At 47.2% G+C, this 26,936-nt stretch overlaps 1 protein-coding gene across 1 annotated transcript in view; it reads left to right on the top strand.

Moving 5' to 3' along the window:
* LOC116371510 (caskin-1) overlaps positions 1-26,936 on the top strand; it is a gene marked incomplete at both ends in the record, with an annotated part of 72,856 nt that overhangs the window by 19,158 nt on the left and 26,762 nt on the right. Inside the window, 6 exons of the mRNA XM_031820407.1 lie at positions 3,115-3,223; positions 3,886-3,980; positions 4,446-4,563; positions 17,968-18,066; positions 22,891-23,090; positions 23,342-23,423. Coding sequence (XP_031676267.1) covers positions 3,115-3,223; positions 3,886-3,980; positions 4,446-4,563; positions 17,968-18,066; positions 22,891-23,090; positions 23,342-23,423 — 703 coding nt within the window. The remainder of the gene's footprint in view (positions 1-3,114; positions 3,224-3,885; positions 3,981-4,445; positions 4,564-17,967; positions 18,067-22,890; positions 23,091-23,341; positions 23,424-26,936) is intronic.

The raw sequence follows: 26,936 nt of genomic DNA, 5'->3' as shown, positions 1-26,936 counted from the left end.
CTGTAGCCCTGACCTCTAGCCTTCTAGCCCTGACCTGTATCCCTGACCTGTAGCCCTCATCTATAACCCTCTAGCCCTGACCTCTAGCCCTGACCTCTATTCCTGACCTCTAGCCCTGACCTCTAGCCCTGACCTCTAGCCCTGACCTGTAGCTCTGATCTCTAGCCCTGACCTCTAGCCCTGACCTCTAGCCCTGGCCTCTAGCCCTGACCTCTAGCTCTGACCTCTAGCCCTGGCCTCTAGCCCTGACCTCTATCCCTCTAGCCCTGAGCTCTAGCCCTGACCTCTAGCCCTGACCTCTAGCCCTGACCTGTAGCCCTGAGCTCTAGCCCTGACCTCTAGCCCTGAGCTCTAGCCCTGACCTGTAGCCCTGAGCTCTAGCCCTGACCCGTAGCCCGGACCTCTAGCCCTGATCTCTAGCCCTGACCTGTAGCCCTGAGCTCTAGCCCTGACCTGTAGCCCTGAGCTCTAACCCTGACCTGTTTCCCTGACCTCTAGCCCTGACCCGTAGCCCGGGCCTCTAGCCCTGATCTCTAGCCCTGACCTGTAGCCCTGACCTCTAGCCCCGATCTCTAGCTCTGACCTGTAGCCCTGACCTCTAGCCCTCTAGCCCGGACCTGTAGCCCTGACCTGTAGCCCTCTAGCCCTGACCTGTAGCCCTGAACTCCTAGCCCTGACCTCTAGCCCTGACCTCTAGCCCTGACCTCTAGCCCTGACCTTTAGCCCTGACCTCTAGCTCTGACCTCTAGCCCTGACCTCTAGCCCTGACCTGTAGCCCTGACCTGTAGCCCTCTATCCCTGACCTCTATTCCTGACCTGTAGCCCTGACCTCTAGCCCTGACCTCTAGCCCTGACCTGTAGCTCTGACCTCTAGCCCTGACCTCTAGCCCTGACCTCTAGCTCTGACCTCTAGCCCTGAACTCTAGCCCTGACCTTTAGCCCTGAACTATAGCCCTGATGTCTAGCCCTGACCTCTAACCCTGACCTGTAGCCCTGAACTCTAGCCTTGACCTCTAGCCATGAACTCTAGCCCTGACCTCTAGCCCTGACCTGTAGCCCTGAACTCTAGCCCTGACTTCTAGCCATGAACTCTAGCCCTGACCTCTAGCCCTGACCTCTAGCCCTGACCTCTAGCCTTGAACTCTAGCCCTGACCTGTAGCCCTCTAGCCCTGACCTCTAGCCCTGACTTCTATTCCTGAACTCTAGCCCTGACCTGTAGCCCTGATCTGTAGCCCTGACCTTTAGCCCTCTAGCCCTGACCTGTAGCCCTGACATCTAGTCCTGGTCTCTTGCCCTCTAGCCCTAAACTCTAACCCTGACACCTAGTCCTAACCACTAGCCCTGACCTCTAGCCCTGACCTTTGACCCTGACCTCTAGACCTGACCTTTGACCCTGACCTCTAACCCTCTAGCCCTGACCTCTAGCCCTGACCTTTGACCCTGACCTCTAGCCCTGACCTTTGACCCAGACCTCTAGCCCATAGCCCTGATCTTTGATCAGGTGCTTCTACACCTGCATTGCTTGCTGTTTGGGGTTTTAGGATGGGTTTCTGTACAGCACTTTGAGATATCAGCTGATGTACGAAGGGCTATATAAATACATTTGATTTGATTTGATTTGACCCTGACCTTTAGACCTCTAGCCCTGACCTCTAACCCTCTTGCACATATATCCACATATTCTAAGCCAGAACCGTCCAGAGTAGTGATGCTAGTTGGGCGGGCGGGAACTGGCAGCGATCGGTTGAAGAGCATGCATTTAGTTTTACTAGCGTTTAAGAGCAGTTGGAGGCCACGGATGGAGTGTTGTATGGCATTGAAGCTCGTTTGGAGGTTTGTTAACACAGTGTCCAACGAAGGGCCAGAGGTATACAGAATGGTGTCGTCTGCGTAGAGGTGGATCAAAGAATCACCAGCAGCAAGAGCGACATCATTGATGTATACAGAGGAAAGAGTCGGTCCGAGAATTGAACCCTGTGGCACCCCCTTAGAGACTGCCAGAGGTCCGGACAACAGGCCCTCCGATTTGACACAGAACTCTATCTGAGAAGTAGTTGGTGAACCAGGCGAGGCAATCATTACAGAAACCAAGGCTGTTGAGTCTGCCGATAAGATTACGGCGATTGAGTCGAAAGCCTTGGCCAGGTCGATGAAGACGGCTGCACAGTACTGACTTTTATCGATGGTGGTGATGATATCGTTTAGTACCTTGAGCGTGGCTGAGGTGCAGCAGTTCATGTGGTGGTCCTAAAAGTAACTAGAGTTCATCTAGGTTCATTATGGGTTGTATCTCCAGTTCATCTGGTCCTAATAGTAACTATAATTCATCTAGGTTCATTATGGGTTGTATCTCCAGTTCATCTGGTCCTAAAAGTAACTAGAGTTCATCTAGGTTCATTATGGGTTGTATCTCCAGTTCATCTGGTCCTAATAGTAACTATAATTCATCTAGGTTCATTATGGGTTGTATCTCCAGTTCATCTGGTCCTAATAGTAACTAGAGTTCATCTAGGTTCATTATGGGTTGTATCTCCAGTTCATCTGGTCCTAATAGTAACTATAATTCATCTAGGTTCATTATGGGTTGTATCTCCAGTTCATCTGGTCCTAATAGTAACTAGAGTTCATCTAGGTTCATTATGGGTTGTATCTCCAGTTCACGTGTTGCTCCTAGATTTTATGTGGTGCTCCTAGATTTTATGTGGTGCTCCTAGATTTCATGTGGTGCTCCTAGATTTCATGTGGTGCTCCTAGATTTCATGTGGTGCTCCTAGATTTCATGTGGTGCTCCTAGATTTCATGTGGTGCTCCTAGATTTCATGTGGTGCTCCTAGATTTTATGTGGTGCTCCTAGATTTTATGTGGTGCTCCTAGATTTTATGTGGTGCTCCTAGATTTCAAGTGGTGCTCCTAGATTTTATGTGGGGCTCCTAGATTTTATCTGGTGCTCCTAGATTTTATGTGGTGCTCCTAGATTTCATGTGGTGCTCCTAGATTGTATGTGGTGCTCCTAAAGTTGGGAGCATCAGCACTACCAATGAAAAATGTTAATTTTGAGCCCTGGATGTATTGACGATGTTTTGATTGATGATTATTGGTTATTGATCCCGTAGAGTGGCATCAGTGCTGGGGTGAGGAACACTCTGTGTCAGACGGCTCTGGACATCGTTAACCAGTTCACCGCCACACAGGCCAGCAGAGAGATTAAACAGCTGCTGAGAGGTAACCCCTGACCCCTAACCCCTGAACTCTAACTAACCATACAGGACAGCAGATATATTAAACAGCTACTGAGAGGTAACCAGTGACCCCTAACCCCTGACCTCTAACTAACCATTCAGGCCAACAGAGAGATTAAAGAGCTATTGAGAGGTAACCCCTAACCCCTGAACTCTAACTAACCATACAGGACAGCAGATAGATTAAACAGCTACTGAGAGGTAACCAGTGACCCCTAACCCCTGACCTCTAACTAACCATTCAGGCCAACAGAGAGATTAAAGAGCTATTGAGAGGTAACCCCTAACCCCTGAACTCTAACTAACCTCACAGGACAGACGAGAGATTAAACAGCTCCTGAGAGGTAACCCCTGACCCCTGACCCCTGAACTCTAACTAACCATACAGGACAGCAGAGAGATTAAACAGCTCCTGAGAGGTAACCCCTGACCCATAACCCCTGACCTCTAACTAACCATACAGGACAGCAGAGAGATTAAACAGCTGGGTGTGTGTGTGTTTTGATGTTGAGTTTGACTCTGTGTGTGTGTGTGTGTGTGTGTGTGTGTGTGTGTGTGTGTGTGTGTGTGTGTGTGTGTGTGTGTGTGTGTGTGTGTGTGTGTGTGTGTGTGTGTGTGTGTGTGTGTGTGTGTGTGTGTTTGTAGATGCGTCAGCTGCGATGCAGGTCAGAGCTCTGACAGAGTACTGCAACAACTACGACCTGACGAGCCTCAACATCAAGACTGGAGACATCATCACGGTACACACACACACACACACACACACACACACACACACACACACACACACACACACACACACACACACACACACACACACACACACACACACACACACACACACACACACTCAACATCAAGACTGGAGACATCATCACGGTATACACACACACACACACACACACACACACTCAACATCAAGACTGGAGACATCATCACGGTACACACACACACACACACACACACACACACACACTCAACATCAAGACTGGAGACATCATCACGGTACACACACACACACACACACACTCAACATCAAGACTGTAGACATCATCACGGTACACACACACTCAGATGCACTCAGATGCACCTAACCAGTGGTGTGTGTGTGTGTGTGTGTGTTAGGTTCTGGAGACATCATCACGGTATTCAGATGCACCTAACAGTGGTGTGTGTGTGTGTGTGTGTGTGTGTGTGTGTGTTAGGTTCTGGAGCAGCATTCTGACGGCCGGTGGAAGGGTTGTATCCATGACAACCGGACAGGAAATGACCGCGTCGGCTACTTCCCCTCCAGCATGGTGGAGGTGATCAGCAAGAGGCCAGGTGACCAGCACACAGTGACCCCTGACCCCTAACAGAGAGAGAGAGAGACCAGCACACAGCGTGTATGTGTGTGAGCGTGCGTGTGTGTGAGGGTTAGACAGCACTCTGTGTCTCAGCTGTCTCCTAACTTGTCATCCCTCCATCCCTCCGTCTTCCTTCCCTCCCCCAGCTGCCTATCTGTCTCTGTATCTGTCATTACCTCGTAGACCGTCCCTGCTGACTACCTCTGTCTCTGTATCTGTCATTACCTCGTAGACCGTCCCTGCTGCCTACCTCTGTCTCTGTATCTGTTATTACCTCGTAGACCGTCCCTGCTGCCTACCTGTCATTACCTCGTAGACCGTCCCTGCTGCCTACCTGTCATTACCCTCGTAGACCGTCCCTGTTGCCTACCTGTCATTACCTCATAGACCGTCCCTGCTGCCTACCTCTGTCTCTGTATCTGTCATTACCTTGTAGACCGTCCCTGCTGCCTACCTGTCATTACCTCGTAGACCGTCCCTGCTGCCTACCTGTCATTACCTCGTAGACCGTCCCTGCTGCCTATCTGTCATTACCTCGTAGACCGTCCCTGCTGCCTACCTCTGTCTCTGTATCTATCATTACCTCGTAGACCGTCCCTGCTGCCTACCTCTGTCTCTGTATCTGTCATTACCTCGTAGACCGTCCCTGCTGCCTACCTGTCATTACCTCGTAGACCGTCCCTGCTGCCTATCTGTCATTACCTCGTAGACCGTCCCTGCTGCCTACCTCCGTCTCTGTATCTGTCATTACGTGGTAGACCGTCCCTGCTGCCTACCTGTCATTACCTCGTAGACCGTCCCTGCTGCCTATCTGTCATTACCTCGTAGACCGTCCCTGCTGCCTACCTGTCATTACCTCGTAGACCGTCCCTGCTGCCTACCTGTCATTACCTCGTAGACCGTCCCTGCTGCCTATCTGTCATTACCTCGTAGACCGTCCCTGCTGCCTACCTGTCATTACCTCGTAGACTGTCCCTGCTGCCTACCTGTCATTACCTCGTAGACCGTCCCTGCTGCCTACCTGTCATTACCTCGTAGACCGTCCCTATTGCCTATCTGTCATTACCTCATAGACCGTCCCTGCTGACTGTCTGTCATTACCTCGTAGACCGTCCCTGCTGACTACCTGTCATTACCTCGTAGACCGTCCCTGCTGCCTATCTGTCATTACCTCGTAGACCGTCCCTGCTGACTACCTGTCATTACCTCGTAGACCGTCCCTGCTGCCTATCTGTCATTACCTCGTAGACCGTCCCTGCTGCCTACCTGTCATTACCTCGTAGACCGTCCCTGCTGCCTACCTGTCATTACCTCGTAGACCGTCCCTGCTGCCTACCTGTCATTACCTCCTAGACCGTCCCTGCTGCCTATCTGTCATTACCTCATAGACCGTCCCTGCTGCCTACCTGTCATTACCTCGTAGACCGTCCCTGCTGCCTACCTGTCATTACCTCGTAGACCGTCCCTGCTGCCTACCTGTCATTACCTCGTAGACCATCCCTGTGGCCTATCTGTCATTACCTCATAGACCGTCCCTGCTGACTACCTGTCATTACCTCATAGACCGTCCCTGCTGCCTATCTGTCATTACCTCGTAGACCGTCCCTGCTGCCTATCTGTCATTACCACGTAGACCGTCCCTGCTGCCTACCTGTCATTACCTCGTAGACCGTCCCTGCTGCCTACCTGTCATTACCTCGTAGACCGTCCCTGCTGACTACCTGTCATTACCTCATAGACTGTCCCTGCTGCCTACCTGTCATTACCTCGTAGACCGTCCCTGCTGCCTACCTGTCATTACCTCGTAGACCGTCCCTGCTGCCTAACTCTGTCTCTGTATCTATCATTACCTCGTAGACCGTCCCTGCTGCCTACCTCTGTCTCTGTATCTGTCATTACCTCGTAGACCGTCCCTGCTGCCTACCTGTCATTACCTCGTAGACCGTCCCTGCTGCCTACCAGTCATTACCTCGTAGACCGTCCCTGCTGCCTATCTGTCATTACCTCGTAGACCGTCCCTGCTGCCTACCTGTCATTACCTCGTAGACCGTCCCTGCTGCCTACCTGTCATTACCTCGTAGACCGTCCCTGCTGCCTATCTGTCATTACCTCGTAGACCGTCCCTGCTGCCTACCTCCGTCTCTGTATCTGTCATTACATCGTAGACCGTCCCTGCTGCCTACCTGTCATTACCTCGTAGACCGTCCCTGCTGCCTACCTGTCATTACCTCGTAGACCGTCCTTGCTGCCTACCTGTCATTACCTCGTAGACCGTCCCTGCTGCCTATCTGTCATTACCTCGTAGACCGTCCCTGCTGCCTACCTGTCATTACCTCGTAGACTGTCCCTGCTGCCTACCTGTCATTACCTCGTAGACCGTCCCTGCTGCCTACCTGTCATTACCTCGTAGATCGTCCCTATTGCCTATCTGTCATTACCCTCGTAGACCGTCCCTGCTGACTATCTGTCATTACCTCGTAGACCGTCCCTGCTGACTACCTGTCATTACCTCGTAGACCGTCCCTGCTGCCTATCTGTCATTACCTCGTAGACCGTCCCTGCTGCCTACCTGTCATTACCTCGTAGACCGCCCCTGCTGCCTATCTGTCATTACCTCGTAGACCGTCCCTGCTGCCTACCTGTCATTACCTCGTAGACCGTCCCTGCTGCCTACCTGTCATTACCTTGTAGACCGTCCCTGCTGCCTACCTGTCATTACCTCGTAGACCGTCCCTGCTGCCTACCTGTCATTACCTCGTAGACCGTCCCTGCTGCCTATCTGTCATTACCTCGTAGACCGTCCCTGCTGCCTACCTGTCATTACCTCGTAGACCGTCCCTGCTGCCTACCTGTCATTACCTCGTAGACCGTCCCTGCTGCCTACCTGTCATTACCTCGTAGACCATCCCTGCTGCCTACCTGTCATTACCTCCTAGACCGTCCCTGCTGCCTATCTGTCATTACCTCATAGACCGTCCCTGCTGCCTACCTGTCATTACCTCGTAGACCGTCCCTGCTGCCTACCTGTCATTACCTCGTAGACCGTCCCTGCTGCCTACCTGTCATTACCTCGTAGACCATCCCTGTGGCCTATCTGTCATTACCTCATAGACCGTCCCTGCTGACTACCTGTCATTACCTCGTAGACCGTCCCTGCTGCCTATCTGTCATTACCTCGTAGACCGTCCCTGCTGCCTATCTGTCATTACCACGTAGACCGTCCCTGCTGCCTACCTGTCATTACCTCGTAGACCGTCCCTGCTGCCTACCTGTCATTACCCTCGTAGACCGTCCCTGCTGACTACCTGTCATTACCTCATAGACTGTCCCTGCTGCCTACCTGTCATTACCTCGTAGACCGTCCCTGCTGCCTACCTGTCATTACCTCGTAGACCGTCCCTGCTGCCTATCTGTCATTACCTCGTAGACCGTCCCTGCTGCCTACCTCTGTCTCTGTATCTATCATTACCTCGTAGACCGTCCCTGCTGCCTACCTCTGTCTCTGTATCTGTCATTACCTCGTAGACCGTCCCTGCTGCCTACCTGTCATTACCTCGTAGACCGTCCCTGCTGCCTACCAGTCATTACCTCGTAGACCGTCCCTGCTGCCTATCTGTCATTACCTCGTAGACCGTCCCTGCTGCCTACCTGTCATTACCTCGTAGACCGTCCCTGCTGCCTACCTGTCATTACCTCGTAGACCGTCCCTGCTGCCTACCTGTCATTACCTCGTAGACCGTCCCTGCTGCCTACCTGTCATTACCTCGTAGACCGTCCCTGCTGCCTACCTGTCATTACCTCGTAGACCGTCCCTGCTGACTACCTGTCATTACCTCGTAGACCGTCCCTGCTGACTACCTGTCATTACCTCGTAGACCGTCCCTGCTGCCTACCTGTCATTACCTCGTAGACCGTCCCTGCTGCCTACCTGTCATTACCTCGTAGACCGTCCCTGCTGCCTACCTGTCATTACCTCGTAGACCGTCCCTGCTGCCTACCTGTCATTACCTCGTAGACCGTCCCTGCTGCCTACCTGTCATTACCTCGTAGACCGTCCCTGTTGCCTATCTGTCATTACCTCGTAGACCGTCCCTGCTGCCTACCTGTCATTACCTCGTAGACCGTCCCTGCTGCCTACCTGTCATTACCTCGTAGACCGTCCCTGCTGCCTACCTGTCATTACCTCGTAGACCGTCCCTGCTGCCTACCTGTCATTACCTCGTAGACCGTCCCTGCTGCCTACCTGTCATTACCTCGTAGACCGTCCCTGCTGCCTACCTGTCATTACCTCGTAGACCGTCCCTGTTGCCTATCTGTCATTACCTCGTAGACCGTCCCTGCTGCCTACCTGTCATTACCTCGTATTTCATTTTGTTTTTATCAACATTTGTATATTTTAACTTTGAATGATATAGTTTTATATTTTTAATTATGAATATATAATATTGTGTTTATATCTAATATAAATATTTGAGTTTACTTATTATCATTGTTTTATATATTTTTAATTTATATTTATATTGAGTTTGATTTGACTGGTTGTCTATGTTTTGGGTTTGTTGTTGTTTCCCCTCCCTCTTCCTGGTTTGTATTTAGGCCCCTCCCTCTCCCAGCAGAGCCACACCCTCCTTCTACGTAGGCACGTCCCCTGTCCCTCCCCCTGCCTCGTTACCACGGTGAACGGCCACCGCTCCCACATGCTCCCACTGCCTCTTCCTCCTCATCCTCCTCTCACGCAAACCACACCTCTCTTCTCCTCCTTTGGTTATCCTCCACTCCTCCTCTCTCCTCCTCACCTCTCCACTCTCCCCCTGGGCCTCTCCACTCCTCCTCCTCCTCCTCCTCCTCCTCTCTCCTCTCCTCCCCTCTCTACAAGTCTGGAGCAGCCAAGCCTGCCAGGTATCCAGCTAAAACTCTTAGCTTGTGAATAAATCATATAATCAATACTATTTTCAATATAATCAATACTATGATCAGTACATCGTATTACTATAGTATTATTGTAGTGTGTCCCCATCACTGTGGTTAGTGCTAGTAATAGTATTAGTAGCAGTATTAGTTGTAGTAGTATTAGTAGCAGTATTAGTTGTAGTGGTATTAGTAGCAGTATTAGTTGTAGTAGTATTAGTAGCAGTATTAGTTGTAGTAGTAGTATTTGCGGTATTATCAATAGTTGTAGTAGTATTATTTGCAGTATTGTTAATAATCATAACAGTGGTCGTATTGCTACCATTAGTTAGCAGCATTGTTAGTGTTGACCATTCTCTTGTTGTTGTTTTGGTACTAATACTAGTTCTACATGTAGTAGTGCTGCTTGTGGTGGTTTAAATGTTAGTTATTGTCTAGATATTATAGATCTGTTGTTGTTGTTGTTGTTTTGGTACTAATACTAGTTATACATGTAGTAGTGGTGCTTGTGATGGTTTTAGTGTTAGTTATAGTCTAGATATTATAGATCTGTTGTTGTTGTTGTTGTTTTGGTACTAATACTAGTTCTACATCTAGTAGTGGTGCTTGTGATGGTTTTAGTGTTAGTTATAGTCTAGATATTATAGATCTGTTGTTGTTGTTGTTGTTTTGGTACTAATACTAGTTCTACATCTAGTAGTGGTGCTTGTGATGGTTTTAGTGTTAGTTATAGTCTAGATATTATAGATTAGGTATGCATATGGCCTGTGCTGCTCACTCACGTGTCTCCACTCCGTCTCTGTCTGCCAATCTATCTTGTCCTATTTCTATGTATCACTACATAGAAATAATTTAAGGACTTTGTGTGGTTTTGTGTGTAGATGGGGTAAGGTGGGGTTGTATGGTGGTGTGTAGATGGGGTAAGGTGGGGTTGTATGGTGGTGTAGGTATGGTGGTGTGTAGATGGGGTAAGGTGAGGTTGAATGGTGGTGTGTAGATGCGGTTGGATGGTGGTGTGTAGATGGGGTTGGATGGTGGTGTGTAGATGGGGTAAGGTGGGGTTGGATGGTGGTGTGTAGATGGGCTAAGGTGGGGTTGTATGGTGGTGTGTAGATGGGGTGGTATGGTGGTGTGTAGATGGGGTAAGGTGGGGTTGTATGGTGGGGTTGAATGGTGGTGTGTAGATGGGGTGGTATGGTGGGGTTGAATGGTGGTGTGTAGATGGGGTGGTATGGTGGGGTTGAATGGTGGTGTGTAGATGGGGTGGTATGGTGGGGTTGAATGGTGGTGTGTAGATGGGGTGGTATGGTGGGGTTGTATGGTTGTGTGTAGATGGGGTAAGGTGAGGTTGAATGGTGGTGTGTAGATGGGGTGGTATGGTGGGGTTGTATGGTGGTGTGTAGATGGGGTGGTATGGTGATGTGTAGATGGGGTAAGGTGAGGTTGTATGGTGGTGTGTAGATGGGGTTGTATGGTGGTGTGTAGATGGGGTAAGGTGGGGTTGTATGGTGGTGTGTAGATGGGATGGTATGGTGATGTGTAGATGGGGTAAGGTGAGGTTGTGTGGTGGTGTGTAGATGGGGTTGTATGGTGGTGTGTAGGTGGGGTTGTATGGTGGTGTGTAGATGGGGTAAGGTGGGGTTGTATGGTGGTGTGTAGATGGGGTTGTATGGTGGAGTGTAGATGGGGTTGTATGGTGGTGTGTAGATGGGGTGGTATGGTGGTGTGTAAATGGGGTAAGGTGGGGATGTATGGTGGTGTGTAGATGGGGTTGTATGGTGGTGTGTAGGTGGGGTGGTATGGTAGTGTGTAGATGTGTAGGTGGGGTGGTATGATGGTGTGTAGATGGGATAAGGTGGGGTGGTATGGTGGTGTGTAGATGGGGTTGTATGGTGGTGTGTAGATGGGGTAAGGTGGGGTTGTATGGTGATGTGTAGATGTGTAGGTGGGGTGGTATGGTGGTGTGTAGATGGGATAAGTTGGGGTTGTGTGGTGGTGTGTAGATGGGGTTGTATGGTGGTGTGTAGATGGGGTAAGGTGGGGTTGTATGGTGGTGTGTAGGTGGGGTGGTATGGTGGTGTGTAGATGGGGTTGTATGGTGGTGTGTAGATGGGGTAAGGTGGGGTTGTATAGTGGTGTGTAGATGGGGTAAGGTGGGGTTGTATGGTGGTGTGTAGATGGGGTTGTATGGTGGTGTGTAGATGGGATAAGGTGGGGTGGTATGGTGGTGTGTAGATGGGGTGGTATGGTGGTGTGTAGATGGGGTAAGGTGGGGTGGTATGGTGGTGTGTAGATGGGGTAAGGTGGGGTGGTATGGTTGTTTTTGGTGGGGTTGTATGGTGGTGTGTAGATGGGGTTGTATGGTGGTGTGTAGGTGGGGTGGTATGGTAGTGTGTAGATGTGTAGGTGGGGTGGTATGATGGTGTGTAGATGGGATAAGGTGGGGTGGTATGGTGGTGTGTAGATGGGGTTGTATGGTGGTGTGTAGATGGGGTAAGGTGGGGTTGTATGGTGATGTGTAGATGTGTAGGTGGGGTGGTATGGTGGTGTGTAGATGGGATAAGTTGGGGTTGTGTGGTGGTGTGTAGATGGGGTTGTATGGTGGTGTGTAGATGGGGTAAGGTGGGGTTGTATGGTGGTGTGTAGGTGGGGTGGTATGGTGGTGTGTAGATGGGGTTGTATGGTGGTGTGTAGATGGGGTAAGGTGGGGTTGTATAGTGGTGTGTAGATGGGGTAAGGTGGGGTTGTATGGTGGTGTGTAGATGGGGTTGTATGGTGGTGTGTAGATGGGATAAGGTGGGGTGGTATGGTGGTGTGTAGATGGGGTAAGGTGGGGTGGTATGGTGGTGTGTAGATGGGGTAAGGTGGGGTGGTATGGTTGTTTTTGGTGGGGTTGTATGGTGGTGTGTAGATGGGGTTGTATGGTGGTGTGTAGATGGGGTAAGGTGGGGTTGTATGGTGGGGTTGTATGGTGGTGTGTAGATGGGGTGGTATGGTGGTGTGTAGATGGGGTTGTATGGTGGTGTGTAGATGTGGTAAGGTGGGGTTGTATGGTGGTGTGTAGATAGGGTTGTATGGTGGTGTGTAGATGGGGTAAGGTGGGGTTGTATAGTGGTGTGTAGATGGGGTAAGGTGAGGTTGAATGGTGGTGTGTAGATGGGGTTGTATGGTGGTGTGTAGATGGGGTAAGGTGGGGTTGTATGGTGGTGTGTAGATGGGTAAGGTGGGGTTGAATGGTGGTGTGTAGATGGGGTAAGGTGGGGTTGTATAGTGGTGTGTAGATGGGGTAAGGTGAGGTTGTATGGTGGTGTGTAGATGGGGTTGTATGGTGGTGTGTAGATGGGATAAGGTGGGGTGGTATGGTGGTGTGTAGATGGGGTGGTATGGTGGTGTGTAGATGGGGTAAGGTGGGGTGGTATGGTGGTGTGTAGATGGGGTAAGGTGGGGTGGTATGGTTGTTTTTGGTGGGGTTGTATGGTGGTGTGTAGATGGGGTTGTATGGTGGTGTGTAGATGGGGTAAGGTGGGGTTGTATGGTGGGGTTGTATGGTGGTGTGTAGATGGGGTGGTATGGTGGTGTGTAGATGGGGTTGTATGGTGGTGTGTAGATGTGGTAAGGTGGGGTTGTATGGTGGTGTGTAGATAGGGTTGTATGGTGGTGTGTAAATGGGGTAAGGTGGGGTTGTATAGTGGTGTGTAGATGGGGTAAGGTGAGGTTGAATGGTGGTGTGTAGATGGGGTTGTATGGTGGTGTGTAGATGGGGTAAGGTGGGGTTGTATGGTGGTGTGTAGATGGGGTAAGGTGGGGTTGAATGGTGGTGTGTAGATGGGGTAAGGTGGGGTGTTATGGTGGTGTGTAGGTGGGGTGGTATGGTGATGTGTAGATGGGGTGGTTTGGTGGTGTGTAGGTGGGGTGGTATGGTGGTGTAGGTGGGGTTGTATGGTGGTGTAGGTGGGGTGGTATGGTGGTGTGTAGGTTGGGTTCTATGGTGGTGTGTAGATGGGGTAAGGTGGGGTTGTATGGTGGTGTGTAGATGGGGTAAGGTGGGGGTGGTATGGTATGGTGGTGTGTAGATGGGGTAAGGTGGGGTTGTATGGTGGAGTGTAGATGGGGTTGTATGGTGGTGTGTAGGTGGGGTGGTATGGTGGTGTGTAGATGGGGTGGTATGGTGGTGTGTAGATGTGGTAAGGTGGGGTTGTATGGTGATGTGTAGATGGGGTTGTATGGTGGTGTGTAGATGGGGTAAGGTGGGGTTGTATGGTGGTGTGTAGATGGGGTGGTATGGTGGGGGTTGAATGGTGGTGTGTAGATGGGGTGGTATGGTGGTGTGTAGATGGGGTAAGGTGGGGTTGTATGGTGGTGTGTAGATGGGGTTGTATGGTGGGGTTGTATGGTGGTGTGTAGGTGGGGTGTAGATGGGGTAAGGTGGGGTTGTATGGTGATGTGTAGATGGGGTAAGGTGGGGTTGTATGGTGGTGTGTAGGTGGGGTGGTATGGTGGTGTGTAGATGGGATAAGGTGGGGTGGTATGGTGGTGTGTAGATGAGGTGGTATGGTGGTGTGTAGATGGGGTAAGGTGGGGTGGTATGGTGGTGTATAGATGGGGTAAGGTGGGGCGGTATGGTTGTTTTTGGTGGGGTTGTATGGTGGTGTGTAGATGGGGTTGTATGGTGGTGTGTAGATGGGATAAGGTGGGGTTGTATGGTGGGGTTGTATGGTGGTGTGTAGATGGGGTGGTATGGTGGTGTGTAGATGGGGTTGTATGGTGGTGTGTAGATGTGGTAAGGTGGGGTTGTATGGTGGTGTGTAGATGGGGTTGTATGGTGGTGTGTAGATGGGGTAAGGTGGGGTTGTATAGTGGTGTGTAGATGGGGTAAGGTGGGATTGTATGGTGGTGTGTAGATGGGGTTGTATGGTGGTGTGTAGATGGGGTAAGGTGGGGTTGTATGGTGGTGTGTAGATGGGGTAAGGTGGGGTGGTATGGTGGTGTAGGTGGGGTTGTATGGTGGTGTAGGTGGGGTGGTATGGTGGTGTGTAGGTTGGGTTGTATGGTGGTGTATAGATGGGGTAAGGTGGGGTGGTATGGGGGTGTGTAGATGGGGTAAGGGGGGGTGGTATGGTATGTTGGTGTGTAGATGGGGTAAGGTGGGGTTGTATGGTGGTGTGTAGGTGGGGTGGTGTGTAGGTGGGGTGGTATGGTGGTGTGTAGATGGGGTAAGGTGGGGTTGGATGGTGGTGTGTAGGTGGGGTGTAGATGGGGTAAGGTGGGGTTGTATGGTGGTGTGTAGATGGGGTTGTATGGTGGTGTGTAGATGGGGTAAGGTGGGGTTGTATGGTGGTGTGTAGATGGGGTAAGGTGGGGTGGTATGGTGGTGTAGGTGGGGTTGTATGGTGGTGTAGGTGGGGTGGTATGGTGGTGTGTAGGTTGGGTTGTATGGTGGTGTATAGATGGGGTAAGGTGGGGTGGTATGGGGGTGTGTAGATGGGGTAAGGGGGGGTGGTATGGTATGTTGGTGTGTAGATGGGGTAAGGTGGGGTTGTATGGTGGTGTGTAGGTGGGGTGGTGTGTAGGTGGGGTGGTATGGTGGTGTGTAGATGGGGTATGGTGGGGTTGTATGGTGGTGTGTAGATGGGGTGGTATGGTGGTGTGTAGATGGGGTTGTATGGTGGTGTGTAGATGTGGTAAGGTGGGGTTGTATGGTGGTGTGTAGATAGGGTTGTATGGTGGTGTGTAAATGGGGTAAGGTGGGGTTGTATAGTGGTGTGTAGATGGGGTAAGGTGAGGTTGAATGGTGGTGTGTAGATGGGGTTGTATGGTGGTGTGTAGATGGGGTAAGGTGGGGTTGTATGGTGGTGTGTAGATGGGGTAAGGTGGGGTTGAATGGTGGTGTGTAGATGGGGTAAGGTGGGGTGTTATGGTGGTGTGTAGGTGGGGTGGTATGGTGATGTGTAGATGGGGTGGTTTGGTGGTGTGTAGGTGGGGTGGTATGGTGGTGTAGGTGGGGTTGTATGGTGGTGTAGGTGGGGTGGTATGGTGGTGTGTAGGTTGGGTTCTATGGTGGTGTGTAGATGGGGTAAGGTGGGGTTGTATGGTGGTGTGTAGATGGGGTAAGGTGGGGTGGTATGGTATGGTGGTGTGTAGATGGGGTAAGGTGGGGTTGTATGGTGGAGTGTAGATGGGGTTGTATGGTGGTGTGTAGGTGGGGTGGTATGGTGGTGTGTAGATGGGGTGGTATGGTGGTGTGTAGATGTGGTAAGGTGGGGTTGTATGGTGATGTGTAGATGGGGTTGTATGGTGGTGTGTAGATGGGGTAAGGTGGGGTTGTATGGTGGTGTGTAGATGGGGTGGTATGGTGGGGTTGAATGGTGGTGTGTAGATGGGGTGGTATGGTGGTGTGTAGATGGGGTAAGGTGGGGTTGTATGGTGGTGTGTAGATGGGGTTGTATGGTGGGGTTGTATGGTGGTGTGTAGGTGGGGTGTAGATGGGGTAAGGTGGGGTTGTATGGTGATGTGTAGATGGGGTAAGGTGGGGTTGTATGGTGGTGTGTAGGTGGGGTGGTATGGTGGTGTGTAGATGGGATAAGGTGGGGTGGTATGGTGGTGTGTAGATGAGGTGGTATGGTGGTGTGTAGATGGGGTAAGGTGGGGTGGTATGGTGGTGTATAGATGGGGTAAGGTGGGGCGGTATGGTTGTTTTTGGTGGGGTTGTATGGTGGTGTGTAGATGGGGTTTGTATGGTGGTGTGTAGATGGGATAAGGTGGGGTTGTATGGTGGGGTTGTATGGTGGTGTGTAGATGGGGTGGTATGGTGGTGTGTAGATGGGGTTGTATGGTGGTGTGTAGATGTGGTAAGGTGGGGTTGTATGGTGGTGTGTAGATGGGGTTGTATGGTGGTGTGTAGATGGGGTAAGGTGGGGTTGTATAGTGGTGTGTAGATGGGGTAAGGTGGGGTTGTATGGTGGTGTGTAGATGGGGTTGTATGGTGGTGTGTAGATGGGGTAAGGTGGGGTTGTATGGTGGTGTGTAGATGGGGTAAGGTGGGGTGGTATGGTGGTGTAGGTGGGGTTGTATGTGGTGTAGGTGGGGTGGTATGGTGGTGTGTAGGTTGGGTTGTATGGTGGTGTATAGATGGGGTAAGGTGGGGTGGTATGGGGGTGTGTAGATGGGGTAAGGGGGGGTGGTATGGTATGTTGGTGTGTAGATGGGGTAAGGTGGGGTTGTATGGTGGTGTGTAGGTGGGGTGGTGTGTAGGTGGGGTGGTATGGTGGTGTGTAGATGGGGTAAGGTGGGGTTGGATGGTGGTGTGTAGGTGGGGTGTAGATGGGGTAAGGTGGGGTTGTATGGTGGTGTGTAGATGGGGTAAGGTGGGATTGTATGGTGGTGTGTAGATGGGGTAAGGTGGGGTTGTGTCAGCAGGGTAATAAGGGGTAGTGTGTCAGCAGGGTAATAAGGGGTAGTGTGTCAGCAGCGTAATAAGGGGTAGTGTGTCAGCAGGGTAATAAGGGGTAATAAGGGGTTGTGTCAGCAGGGTAATAAAGGGGTAGTGTATCAGCAGGGTAATAAGGGGTAGTGTGTCAGCAGGGTAATAATGGGTAATAAGGGGTAGAGTGTCAGCAGCGTAATAAGGGGTAGTGTGTCAGCAGGGTAATAAGGGGTAATAAGGGGTTGTGTCAGCAGGGTAATAAGGGGTAATAAGGGGTAGTGTGTCAGCAGGGTAATAATGGGTAGGGTGTCAGCAGGGTAATAAGGGGTAGTGTGTCAGCAGCGTAATAAGGGGTAGTGTGTCAGCAGGGTAATAAGGGGTAATAAGGGGTTGTGTCAGCAGGGTAATAAAGGGGTAGTGTATCAGCAGGGTAATAAGGGGGTAGTGTGTCAGCAGGGTAATAATGGGTAATAAGGGGTAGAGTGTCAGCAGCGTAATAAGGGGTAGTGTGTCAGCAGGGTAATAAGGGGTAATAAGGGGTTGTGTCAGCAGAGTAATAAGGGGTAATAAGGGGTAAGGTGTCAGCAGGGTAATAATGGGTAGGGTGCCAGCAGGGTAATAAGGGGTAGTGTGTCAGCACGGTAATAAAGGGGTAGTGTGTCAGCAGGGTAATAAGGGGTAGAGTGTCAGCAGGGTAATAAGGAGTAGTGTGTCAGCAGGGTAATAAGGGGTAGAGTGTCAGCAGGGTAATAAGGGGTAGGGTGTCAGCAGGGTAATAAGGGGTAGAGTGTCAGCAGGGTAATAAGGGGTAGTGTGTCAGCAGGGTAATAAGGGGTAGGGGTCAGGAGGGTAATAAGGGGTAGTGTGTCAGCAGGGTAATAAAGGGGTAGTGTGTCAGCAGGGTAATAAGGGGTAGTGTCAGCAGGGTAATAAGGGGTAGTGTGTCAACAGGGTAAGGTGGTGATGAAGGGGTTGATCGCAGTGTCTTTGTTTGTTTGTGTGTGTGTTTGTGTGTGTCCATGTGTTTTTGTGTGTGTGTGGGTGTGTCAGGTTCTCGGGGCTCTGAGTCCAGTCCCCACGGCTCTCCCACACTTGGCCAGCAGGGCGGCTCCAGCGAGGATGTCTGGGTTCTCCGGAAGCCCCTCGCAGGTACGAGGGTGTGTTGTTGTGTTTGTGTATTGGTAGGTGTATTGGTGTGAGTGTCCATGTGTGCAGTTGTGTGTGTTATTAATTCATATAGGTCATTAAATAGTTAATATAGTTAATAATATAGTTCATTAATATAGTTAATATAGTTCATTAATATAGTTCATTAATATAGTTAATATAGTTCATTAATATAGTTCATTAATATAGTTCATTAATATAGTTCATTAATATAGTTCATTAATATAGGTTCATTATATAGTTCATTAATATAGTTCATTAATATAGTTTATATAAGTTCATTAATATAGTTTCATTAATATAGTTAATATAGTTCATTAATATAGTTCATTAATATAGTTCATTAAATATAGTTCATTAATATAGTTCATTAATATAGTTCATAATATAGTAATATAGTTATATAGTTCATAATATAGTTCTTAATATAGTTCATATAGTTCATTATATAGTTTTAATATAGTTCATTAATAGTTCAAATATAGTTCATTAATATAGTTCATTAATAAGTTAATATAGTTAATATAGTTCATTAATATAGTTAATATAGTTCATTAATATAGTTTCATTAATATAGTTAATATAGTTCATTAATATAGTTCATTAATATAGTTCATTAATATAGTTAATATAGTTCATTAATATAGTTCATTAATATAGTTCATTAATATAGTTCATTAATATAGTTAATATAGTTTCATTAATATAGTTAATATAGTTCATTAATATAGTTCATTAATATAGTTAATATAGTTCATTAATATAGTTCATTAATATAGTTAATATAGTTCATTAATATAGTTCATTAATATAGTTCATTAATATAGTTAATATAGTTCATTAATATAGTTAATATAGTTAATATAGTTCATTAATATAGTTAATATAGTTAATATAGTTAGTTAATATAGTTAATATAGTTCATTAATATAGTTCATTAATATAGTTCATTAATATAGTTAGTTAATATAGTTAATATAGTTCATTAATATAGTTCATTAATATAGTTCATTTATAAATATAAGTCAATATTTGAGCATGTCTATAATGGAATATGGTGCCATCAGAAAGTATTCAAACCCCCTCGACTTATTCCACATACTTGTTGTTACAGCCTGAATTCAGAATGGATTAAATATGTGTTTTCTCACCCATCTACCCACAATACCCCATAATTACAAAGTATTATTCAACATAAAATACAGAAATATCTCATTTACAAATGTGTTCACACCCCTGAGTCAATGCTGTGAGTCTTTCTGGGTAAGACCCTGAGTCAATACTGTGAGTCTTTCTGGGTAAGACCCTGAGTCAATACTGTGAGTCTTTCTGGGCAAGACCCTGAGTCAATACTGTGAGTTTTTCTGGGTAAGACCCTGAGTCAATACTGTGAGTTTTTCTGGGTAAGACCCTGAGTCAATACTGTGAGTCTTTCTGGGCAAGACCCTGAGTCAATACTGTGAGTCTTTCTGGGTAAGACCCTGAGTCAATACTGTGAGTCTTTCTGGGTAAGACCCTGAGTCAATACTGTGAGTCTTTCTGGGTAAGACCCCGAGTCAATACTGTGAGTCTTTCTGGGTAAGACCCTGAGTCAATACTGTGAGTCTTTCTGGGTAAGACCCTGAGTCAATACTGTGAGTCTTTCTGGGTAAGACCCCGAGTCAATACTGTGAGTCTTTCTGGGTAAGACCCTGAGTCAATACTGTGAGTCTTTCTGGGTAAGACCCTGAGTCAATACTGTGAGTCTTTCTGGGTAAGACCCCGAGTCAATACATGTTAGAATCACAGCTGTGAGTCTTGCTGGGCAAGACCCTGAGTCAATACTATGAGTCTTTCTGGGTAAGACCCTGAGTCAATACTGTGAGTCTTTCTGGGTAAGACCCTGAGTCAATACTGGTTAGAATTACAGCTGTGAGTCTTTCTGGGTAAGACCCTGAGTCAATACTGTGAGTCTTTCTGGGTAAGACCCTGAGTCAATACTGTGAGTCTTTCTGGGTAAGACCCTGAGTCAATACTGGTTAGAATCACCTTTGACAGCGATTACAGCTGTGAGTCTCTCTGGGTAAATCTCTAAGAGCTTTGCACACCTGCATTGTACAACATCTGCCCATTATTATGTTCAACATTCTTTAAAAAATAAAGTTGTCAAGTTGGTTGTTGATCATTGCTAGACAACCATTTTCAAGTCTTGCCATAGATTTTCAAGCAGATTTAAGTCAAAACCTGAAACTCAGGAACATTCACTGTCTTCTTGGTAAGCAACTCTAGTGTAGATTTGGCCTTCTGTTTTAGGCTGTTGTCCTGCAGAAAGGTGAATTCCTCTCCCTTTGTCTGGTGGAAATCAGTCTTAACCATGTGTTCAAAACGAATGGAGGACCAAGGCACTCTTCATATAATTAATTAAAACGCCTTTATTTATTTTTTTACCTTTATTTAACTAGGCAAGTCGGTTAAGAACAAATTTTTATTCAGAATGACGGCCTACCGGAGGACAGTGGGTTAAATGCCTTGGTCAGGGGTAGAATGACAGATTTTTACCTCGTCAGCTTGGGGATTCAATCTTGCAACCTTACGGTTACTGGCCCAATGCTCTAACCACTAGGTTACTGGCCCAATGCTCTAACCACTAGGTTACTGGCCCAATGCTCTAACCACTAGGTTACTGGCCCAATGCTCTAACCACTAGGTTACTGGCCCAATGCTCTAACCACTAGGTTACTGGCCCAATGCTCTAACCACTAGGTTACTGGCCCAATGCTCTAACCACTAGGTTACTGGCCCAATGCTCTAACCACTAGTACTGGCCCAATGCTCTAACCACTAGGTTACTGGCCCAATGCTCTAACCACTAGGTTACTGGCCCAATGCTCTAACCACTAGGTTACTGGCCCAATGCTCTAACCACTAGGTTACTGGCCCAATGCTCTAACCACTAGGTTACTGGCCCAATGCTCTAACCACTAGGTTACTGGCCCAATGCTCTAACCACTAGGTTACTGGCCCAATGCTCTAACCACTAGGTTACTGGCCCAATGCTCTAACCACTAGGTTACTGGCCCAATGCTCTAACCGCTATGCTACCTGCCTATTTATATGGCATGGTCAATGGAAACCAAGTTGAAAAACTCTGACGCGTTTCGGATACCTGTGCTTAGTTCCATTACGTTTCTTTTTCATCCTGAAAAACTCCCCAGTCCTTAACGATTACAAGCATACCCATAACATGATGCAGCACCACCTATGCTTGAAAATATGGAAAGTGAAACTCAGTAATGCGTTGTATTATCAGGTTCGAAGGTAAGACCCAGATGCAGACTGTGTTGCAGTAACAATATTTATTACGGCAACAGGGCAGGTAAACGACAGGTCAAGGCAGGCAGGGGTCGATAACCAGATTAGTGGGGGAAAGGTATAGGACGGCAGGTAGGCTCAGGGTTGGGTCAGGGGCAAGCAGAGTGGTCAGGCAGGCGGGCTCAGAGACAGGACAGGCAAGTGTCAAAACCAGGAGAACAAGAAAAAGATAGACTGGGGGGGAAGCAGGAGCTGAGACAAAAAACGCTGGTTGAGTTGACAAACAAGATGAACTGGCAACAGACAAACAGAGAACACAGGTATGAATACCCAGGGGATAATGGGAAAGATGGGCGACACCTGGAGGGGGGTGGAGACAATCACAAGGACAGGTGAAACAGATCAGCATGTAACGTGTTTTGAATTTGCTCCAAACACTCTGTATTCAGGACAAAACGTGAATTGCCTTGCCACATTTTTTTCAGTATTACTTTAGTGCTTCCTGTTTAAACAGGATGCATATTTTGGAATGTTTTTTATTTTGTACAGGCTTCTGTCTTTTCACTCTGTCCATCAGGTTAGTATTGTGGAGTAACTACAATGTTGTTGATCCATCCTCAGTGTTCTATCACTGCAACTGTTTTAAAGTCACCATTGGCCTCATGATGAAATCCCTGAGCGGTTTCCTTCCCCTCCGGCAACTGAGTTAGGAAGGACGCCTGTATCTTTATAGTGGCTGGGTGTATTGATACACCATCCAAAATGTAATTAATACCATGCTCAAAGGGATATTCAATGTCTGCTTTTTTGGGGTGTCGGGGGGGGGGGGCTTTACTTGGCTCATTGCGCTCTAGCGACTCCTTGTGGCGGGCCAGGTGCTTGCAGGCTGACTCCAGTCGTCAATTGAGCGGTGTTTCCTCCGACATATTGGTGCAGCTGGCTTCTGTGTTAAGTGGGCGGGTGTTAAGAAGCGCGGTTTGGCGGGTCATGTTTCAGAGGACGCATGACCTTCGCTTCTCCAGAGCCTGCGATGAGTGATGAGAAAATAGCACAATTGGGAGGAAAAGGGGGTAAAAAAAAAAGATATACAAAAATGATGTCATCCATTTAAAAGTCAGGCTGAAACAAAACAAAATGTGGAGGAAGTCAAGGGGTGTGAATACTTTCTGAAGGCACTGTATTTCTGTGCCTGTGTGCATAATAGATGACGTTAATCATATCATTATTACTATCAGAAATAAGAGCGGTCCTAGAATAGAACAATGAGGAACACCACATTCTATCTATCTGTTCCTAGAATAGAACCCAGAGGACCACCACATTCTATCTATCTGTTCCTAGAATAGAACCCTGAGGAACACCACATTATATCTAAACCTGTGTGTGTGTGTGTGTGTGTGTGTGTGTGTGTGTGTGTGTGTGTGTGTGTGTGTGTGTGTGTGTGTGTGTGTGTGTGCGTGCGTGCGTGCGTGCGTGCGTGCGTGCGTGCGTGCGTGCGTGCGTGTATGTGTGTAGGTGGTGACCGTAGCAGCAGTGTGGGTAGTCTGGGTAGCGTTCGTTCCCTCGGCAGCGTCCAGAGTTCTGGAAATACACAACACGCCCTGAATACGCCTCCTCCGCCTGCCACAGCACACGCTACTAACACGCCAGCTAGCAGCCTGAACACACATGGCCTCAACGCTCCCGGGCTCCACGCGCAGTCGGAGGGAGTCAAGGTGGGTGTCAGTCTTCCTCTGATTGACAGAGGAACGAAGCCTGTCTCTGGTGTGTGTGTGTGTGTGTGTGTTTCAGCCTTGTGTGTGTGTGTGTGTGTTTCACAAGTGTGTGTGTGTGTTTCAGGTTTGTGTGTGTGTGTGTGTGTTTCAGGAGTGTGTGTGTGTTTCAGGTGTGTGTTTGTGCTAACTTGTTCTTCAATTCTGATTCACAGATTGACTAAGCTCTTGTGCATGTGTGTGTTTATGTTTAGCTCCTAGCCACAGTGATGTCCCAGTCAATAAAGGCAAAGGAGCATCTGTTGGAGCAGTCCAAGTCTGTGGAGCAGGCAGCAGGTACCCAGAATAATATTACTGTAATATTAATAACAACTATAATAATAGTAACAGGACCAGTCCAGGTCTGTGGAGCAGGCAGCAGGTACCCAGAATAATATTACTGTAATATTAATAACAACTATAATAATAGTAACAGGACCAGTCCAGGTCTGTGGAGCAGGCAGCAGGTACCCAGAATAATATTACTGTAATATGAATAACAACTATAATAATAGTAACAGGACCAGTCCAGGTCTGTGGAGCAGGCAGCAGGTACCCAGAATAATATTACTGTAATATTAATAACAACTATAATAATAGTAACAGGACCAGTCCAGGTCTGTGGAGCAGGCAGCAGGTACCCAGAATAATATTACTGTAATATTAATAACAACTATAATAATAGTAACAGGACCAGTCCAGGTCTGTGGAGCAGGCAGCAGGTACCCAGAATAATATTACTGTAATATTAATAACAACTATAATAATAGTAACAGGACCAGTCCAGGTCTGTGGAGCAGGCAGCAGGTACCCAGAATAATATTACTGTAATATTAATAACAACTATAATAATAGTAACAGGACCAGTCCAGGTCTGTGGAGCAGGCAGCAGGTCCCCAGAATAATATTACTGTAATATTAATAACAACTATAATAATAGTAACAGGACCAGTCCAGGTCTGTGGAGCAGGCAGCAGGTACCCAGAATAATATTACTGTAATATTAATAACAACTATAATAATAGTAACAGGACCAGTCCAGGTCTGTGGAGCAGGCAGCAGGTACCCAGAATAATATTACTGTAATATTAATAACAACTATAATAATAGTAACAGGACCAGTCCAGGTCTGTGGAGCAGGCAGCAGGTACCCAGAATAATATTACTGTAATATTAATAACAACTATAATAATAGTAACAGGACCAGTCCAGGTCTGTGGAGCAGGCAGCAGGTACCCAGAATAATATTACTGTAATATTAATAACAACTATAATAATAGTAACAGGACCAGTCCAGGTCTGTGGAGCAGGCAGCAGGTACCCAGAATAATATTACTGTAATATTAATAACAACTATAATAATAGTAACAGGACCAGTCCAGGTCTGTGGAGCAGGCAGCAGGTACCCAGAATAATATTACTGTAATATTAATAACAACTATAATAATAGTAACAGGACCAGTCCAGGTCTGTGGAGCAGGCAGCAGGTACCCAGAATAATATTACTGTAATATTAATAACAACTATAATAATAGTAACAGGACCAGTCCAGGTCTGTGGAGCAGGCAGCAGGTACCCAGAATAATATTACTGTAATATTAATAACAACTATAATAATAGTAACAGGACCAGTCCAGGTCTGTGGAGCAGGCAGCAGGTACCCAGAATAATATTACTGTAATATTAATAACAACTATAATAATAGTAACAGGACCAGTCCAGGTCTGTGGAGCAGGCAGCAGGTACCCAGAATAATATTACTGTAATATTAATAACAACTATAATAATAGTAACAGGACCAGTCCAGGTCTGTGGAGCAGGCAGCAGGTACCCAGAATAATATTACTGTAATATTAATAACAACTATAATAATAGTAACAGGACCAGTCCAGGTCTGTGGAGCAGGCAGCAGGTACCCAGAATAATATTACTGTAATATTAATAACAACTATAATAATAGTAACAGGACCAGTCCAGGTCTGTGGAGCAGGCAGCAGGTACCCAGAATAATATTACTGTAATATTAATAACAACTATAATAATAGTAACAGGACCAGTCCAGGTCTGTGGAGCAGGCAGCAGGTACCCAGAATAATATTACTGTAATATTAATAACAACTATAATAATAGTAACAGGACCAGTCCAGGTCTGTGGAGCAGGTAGCAGGTACCCAGAATAATATTACTGTAATATTAATAACAACTATAATAATAGTAACAGGACCAGTCCAGGTCTGTGGAGCAGGCAGCAGGTACCCAGAATAATATTACTGTAATATTAATAACAACTATAATAATAGTAACAGGACCAGTCCAGGTCTGTGGAGCAGGCAGCAGGTACCCAGAATAATATTACTGTAATATTAATAACAACTATAATAATAGTAACAGGACCAGTCCAGGTCTGTGGAGCAGGCAGCAGGTACCCAGAATAATATTACTGTAATATTAATAACAACTATAATAATAGTAACAGGACCAGTCCAGGTCTGTGGAGCAGGCAGCAGGTACCCAGAATAATATTACTGTAATATTAATAACAACTATAATAATAGTAACAGGACCAGTCCAGGTCTGTGGAGCAGGCAGCAGGTACCCAGAATAATATTACTGTAATATTAATAACAACTATAATAATAGTAACAGGACCAGTCCAGGTCTGTGGAGCAGGCAGCAGGTACCCAGAATAATATTACTGTAATATTAATAACAACTATAATAATAGTAACAGGACCAGTCCAGGTCTGTGGAGCAGGCAGCAGGTACCCAGAATAATATTACTGTAATATTAATAACAACTATAATAATAGTAACAGGACCAGTCCAGGTCTGTGGAGCAGGCAGCAGGTACCCAGAATAATATTACTGTAATATTAATAACAACTATAATAATAGTAACAGGACCAGTCCAGGTCTGTGGAGCAGGCAGCAGGTACCCAGAATAATATTACTGTAATATTAATAACAACTATAATAATAGTAACAGGACCAGTCCAGGTCTGTGGAGCAGGCAGCAGGTACCCAGAATAATATTACTGTAATATTAATAACAACTATAATAATAGTAACAGGACCAGTCCAGGTCTGTGGAGCAGGCAGCAGGTACCCAGAATAATATTACTGTAATATTAATAACAACTATAATAATAGTAACAGGACCAGTCCAGGTCTGTGGAGCAGGCAGCAGGTACCCAGAATAATATTACTGTAATATTAATAACAACTATAATAATAGTAACAGGACCAGTCCAGGTCTGTGGAGCAGGCAGCAGGTACCCAGAATAATATTACTGTAATATTAATAACAACTATAATAATAGTAACAGGACCAGTCCAGGTCTGTGGAGCAGGCAGCAGGTACCCAGAATAATATTACTGTAATATTAATAACAACTATAATAATAGTAACAGGACCAGTCCAGGTCTGTGGAGCAGGCAGCAGGTACCCAGAATAATATTACTGTAATATTAATAACAACTATAATAATAGTAACAGGACCAGTCCAGGTCTGTGGAGCAGGCAGCAGGTACCCAGAATAATATTACTGTAATATTAATAACAACTATAATAATAGTAACAGGACCAGTCCAGGTCTGTGGAGCAGGCAGCAGGTACCCAGAATAATATTACTGTAATATTAATAACAACTATAATAATAGTAACAGGACCAGTCCAGGTCTGTGGAGCAGGCAGCAGGTACCCAGAATAATATTACTGTAATATTAATAACAACTATAATAATAGTAACAGGACCAGTCCAGGTCTGTGGAGCAGGCAGCAGGTACCCAGAATAATATTACTGTAATATT

Source organism: Oncorhynchus kisutch, unplaced genomic scaffold, assembly GCF_002021735.2.
Source record: "Oncorhynchus kisutch isolate 150728-3 unplaced genomic scaffold, Okis_V2 scaffold3338, whole genome shotgun sequence".
NCBI classification, from domain to species: domain Eukaryota; kingdom Metazoa; phylum Chordata; class Actinopteri; order Salmoniformes; family Salmonidae; genus Oncorhynchus; species Oncorhynchus kisutch.
Note: the sequence above shows the minus strand (reverse complement) of the source record. Positions and strands in the feature narration are given on the sequence as shown.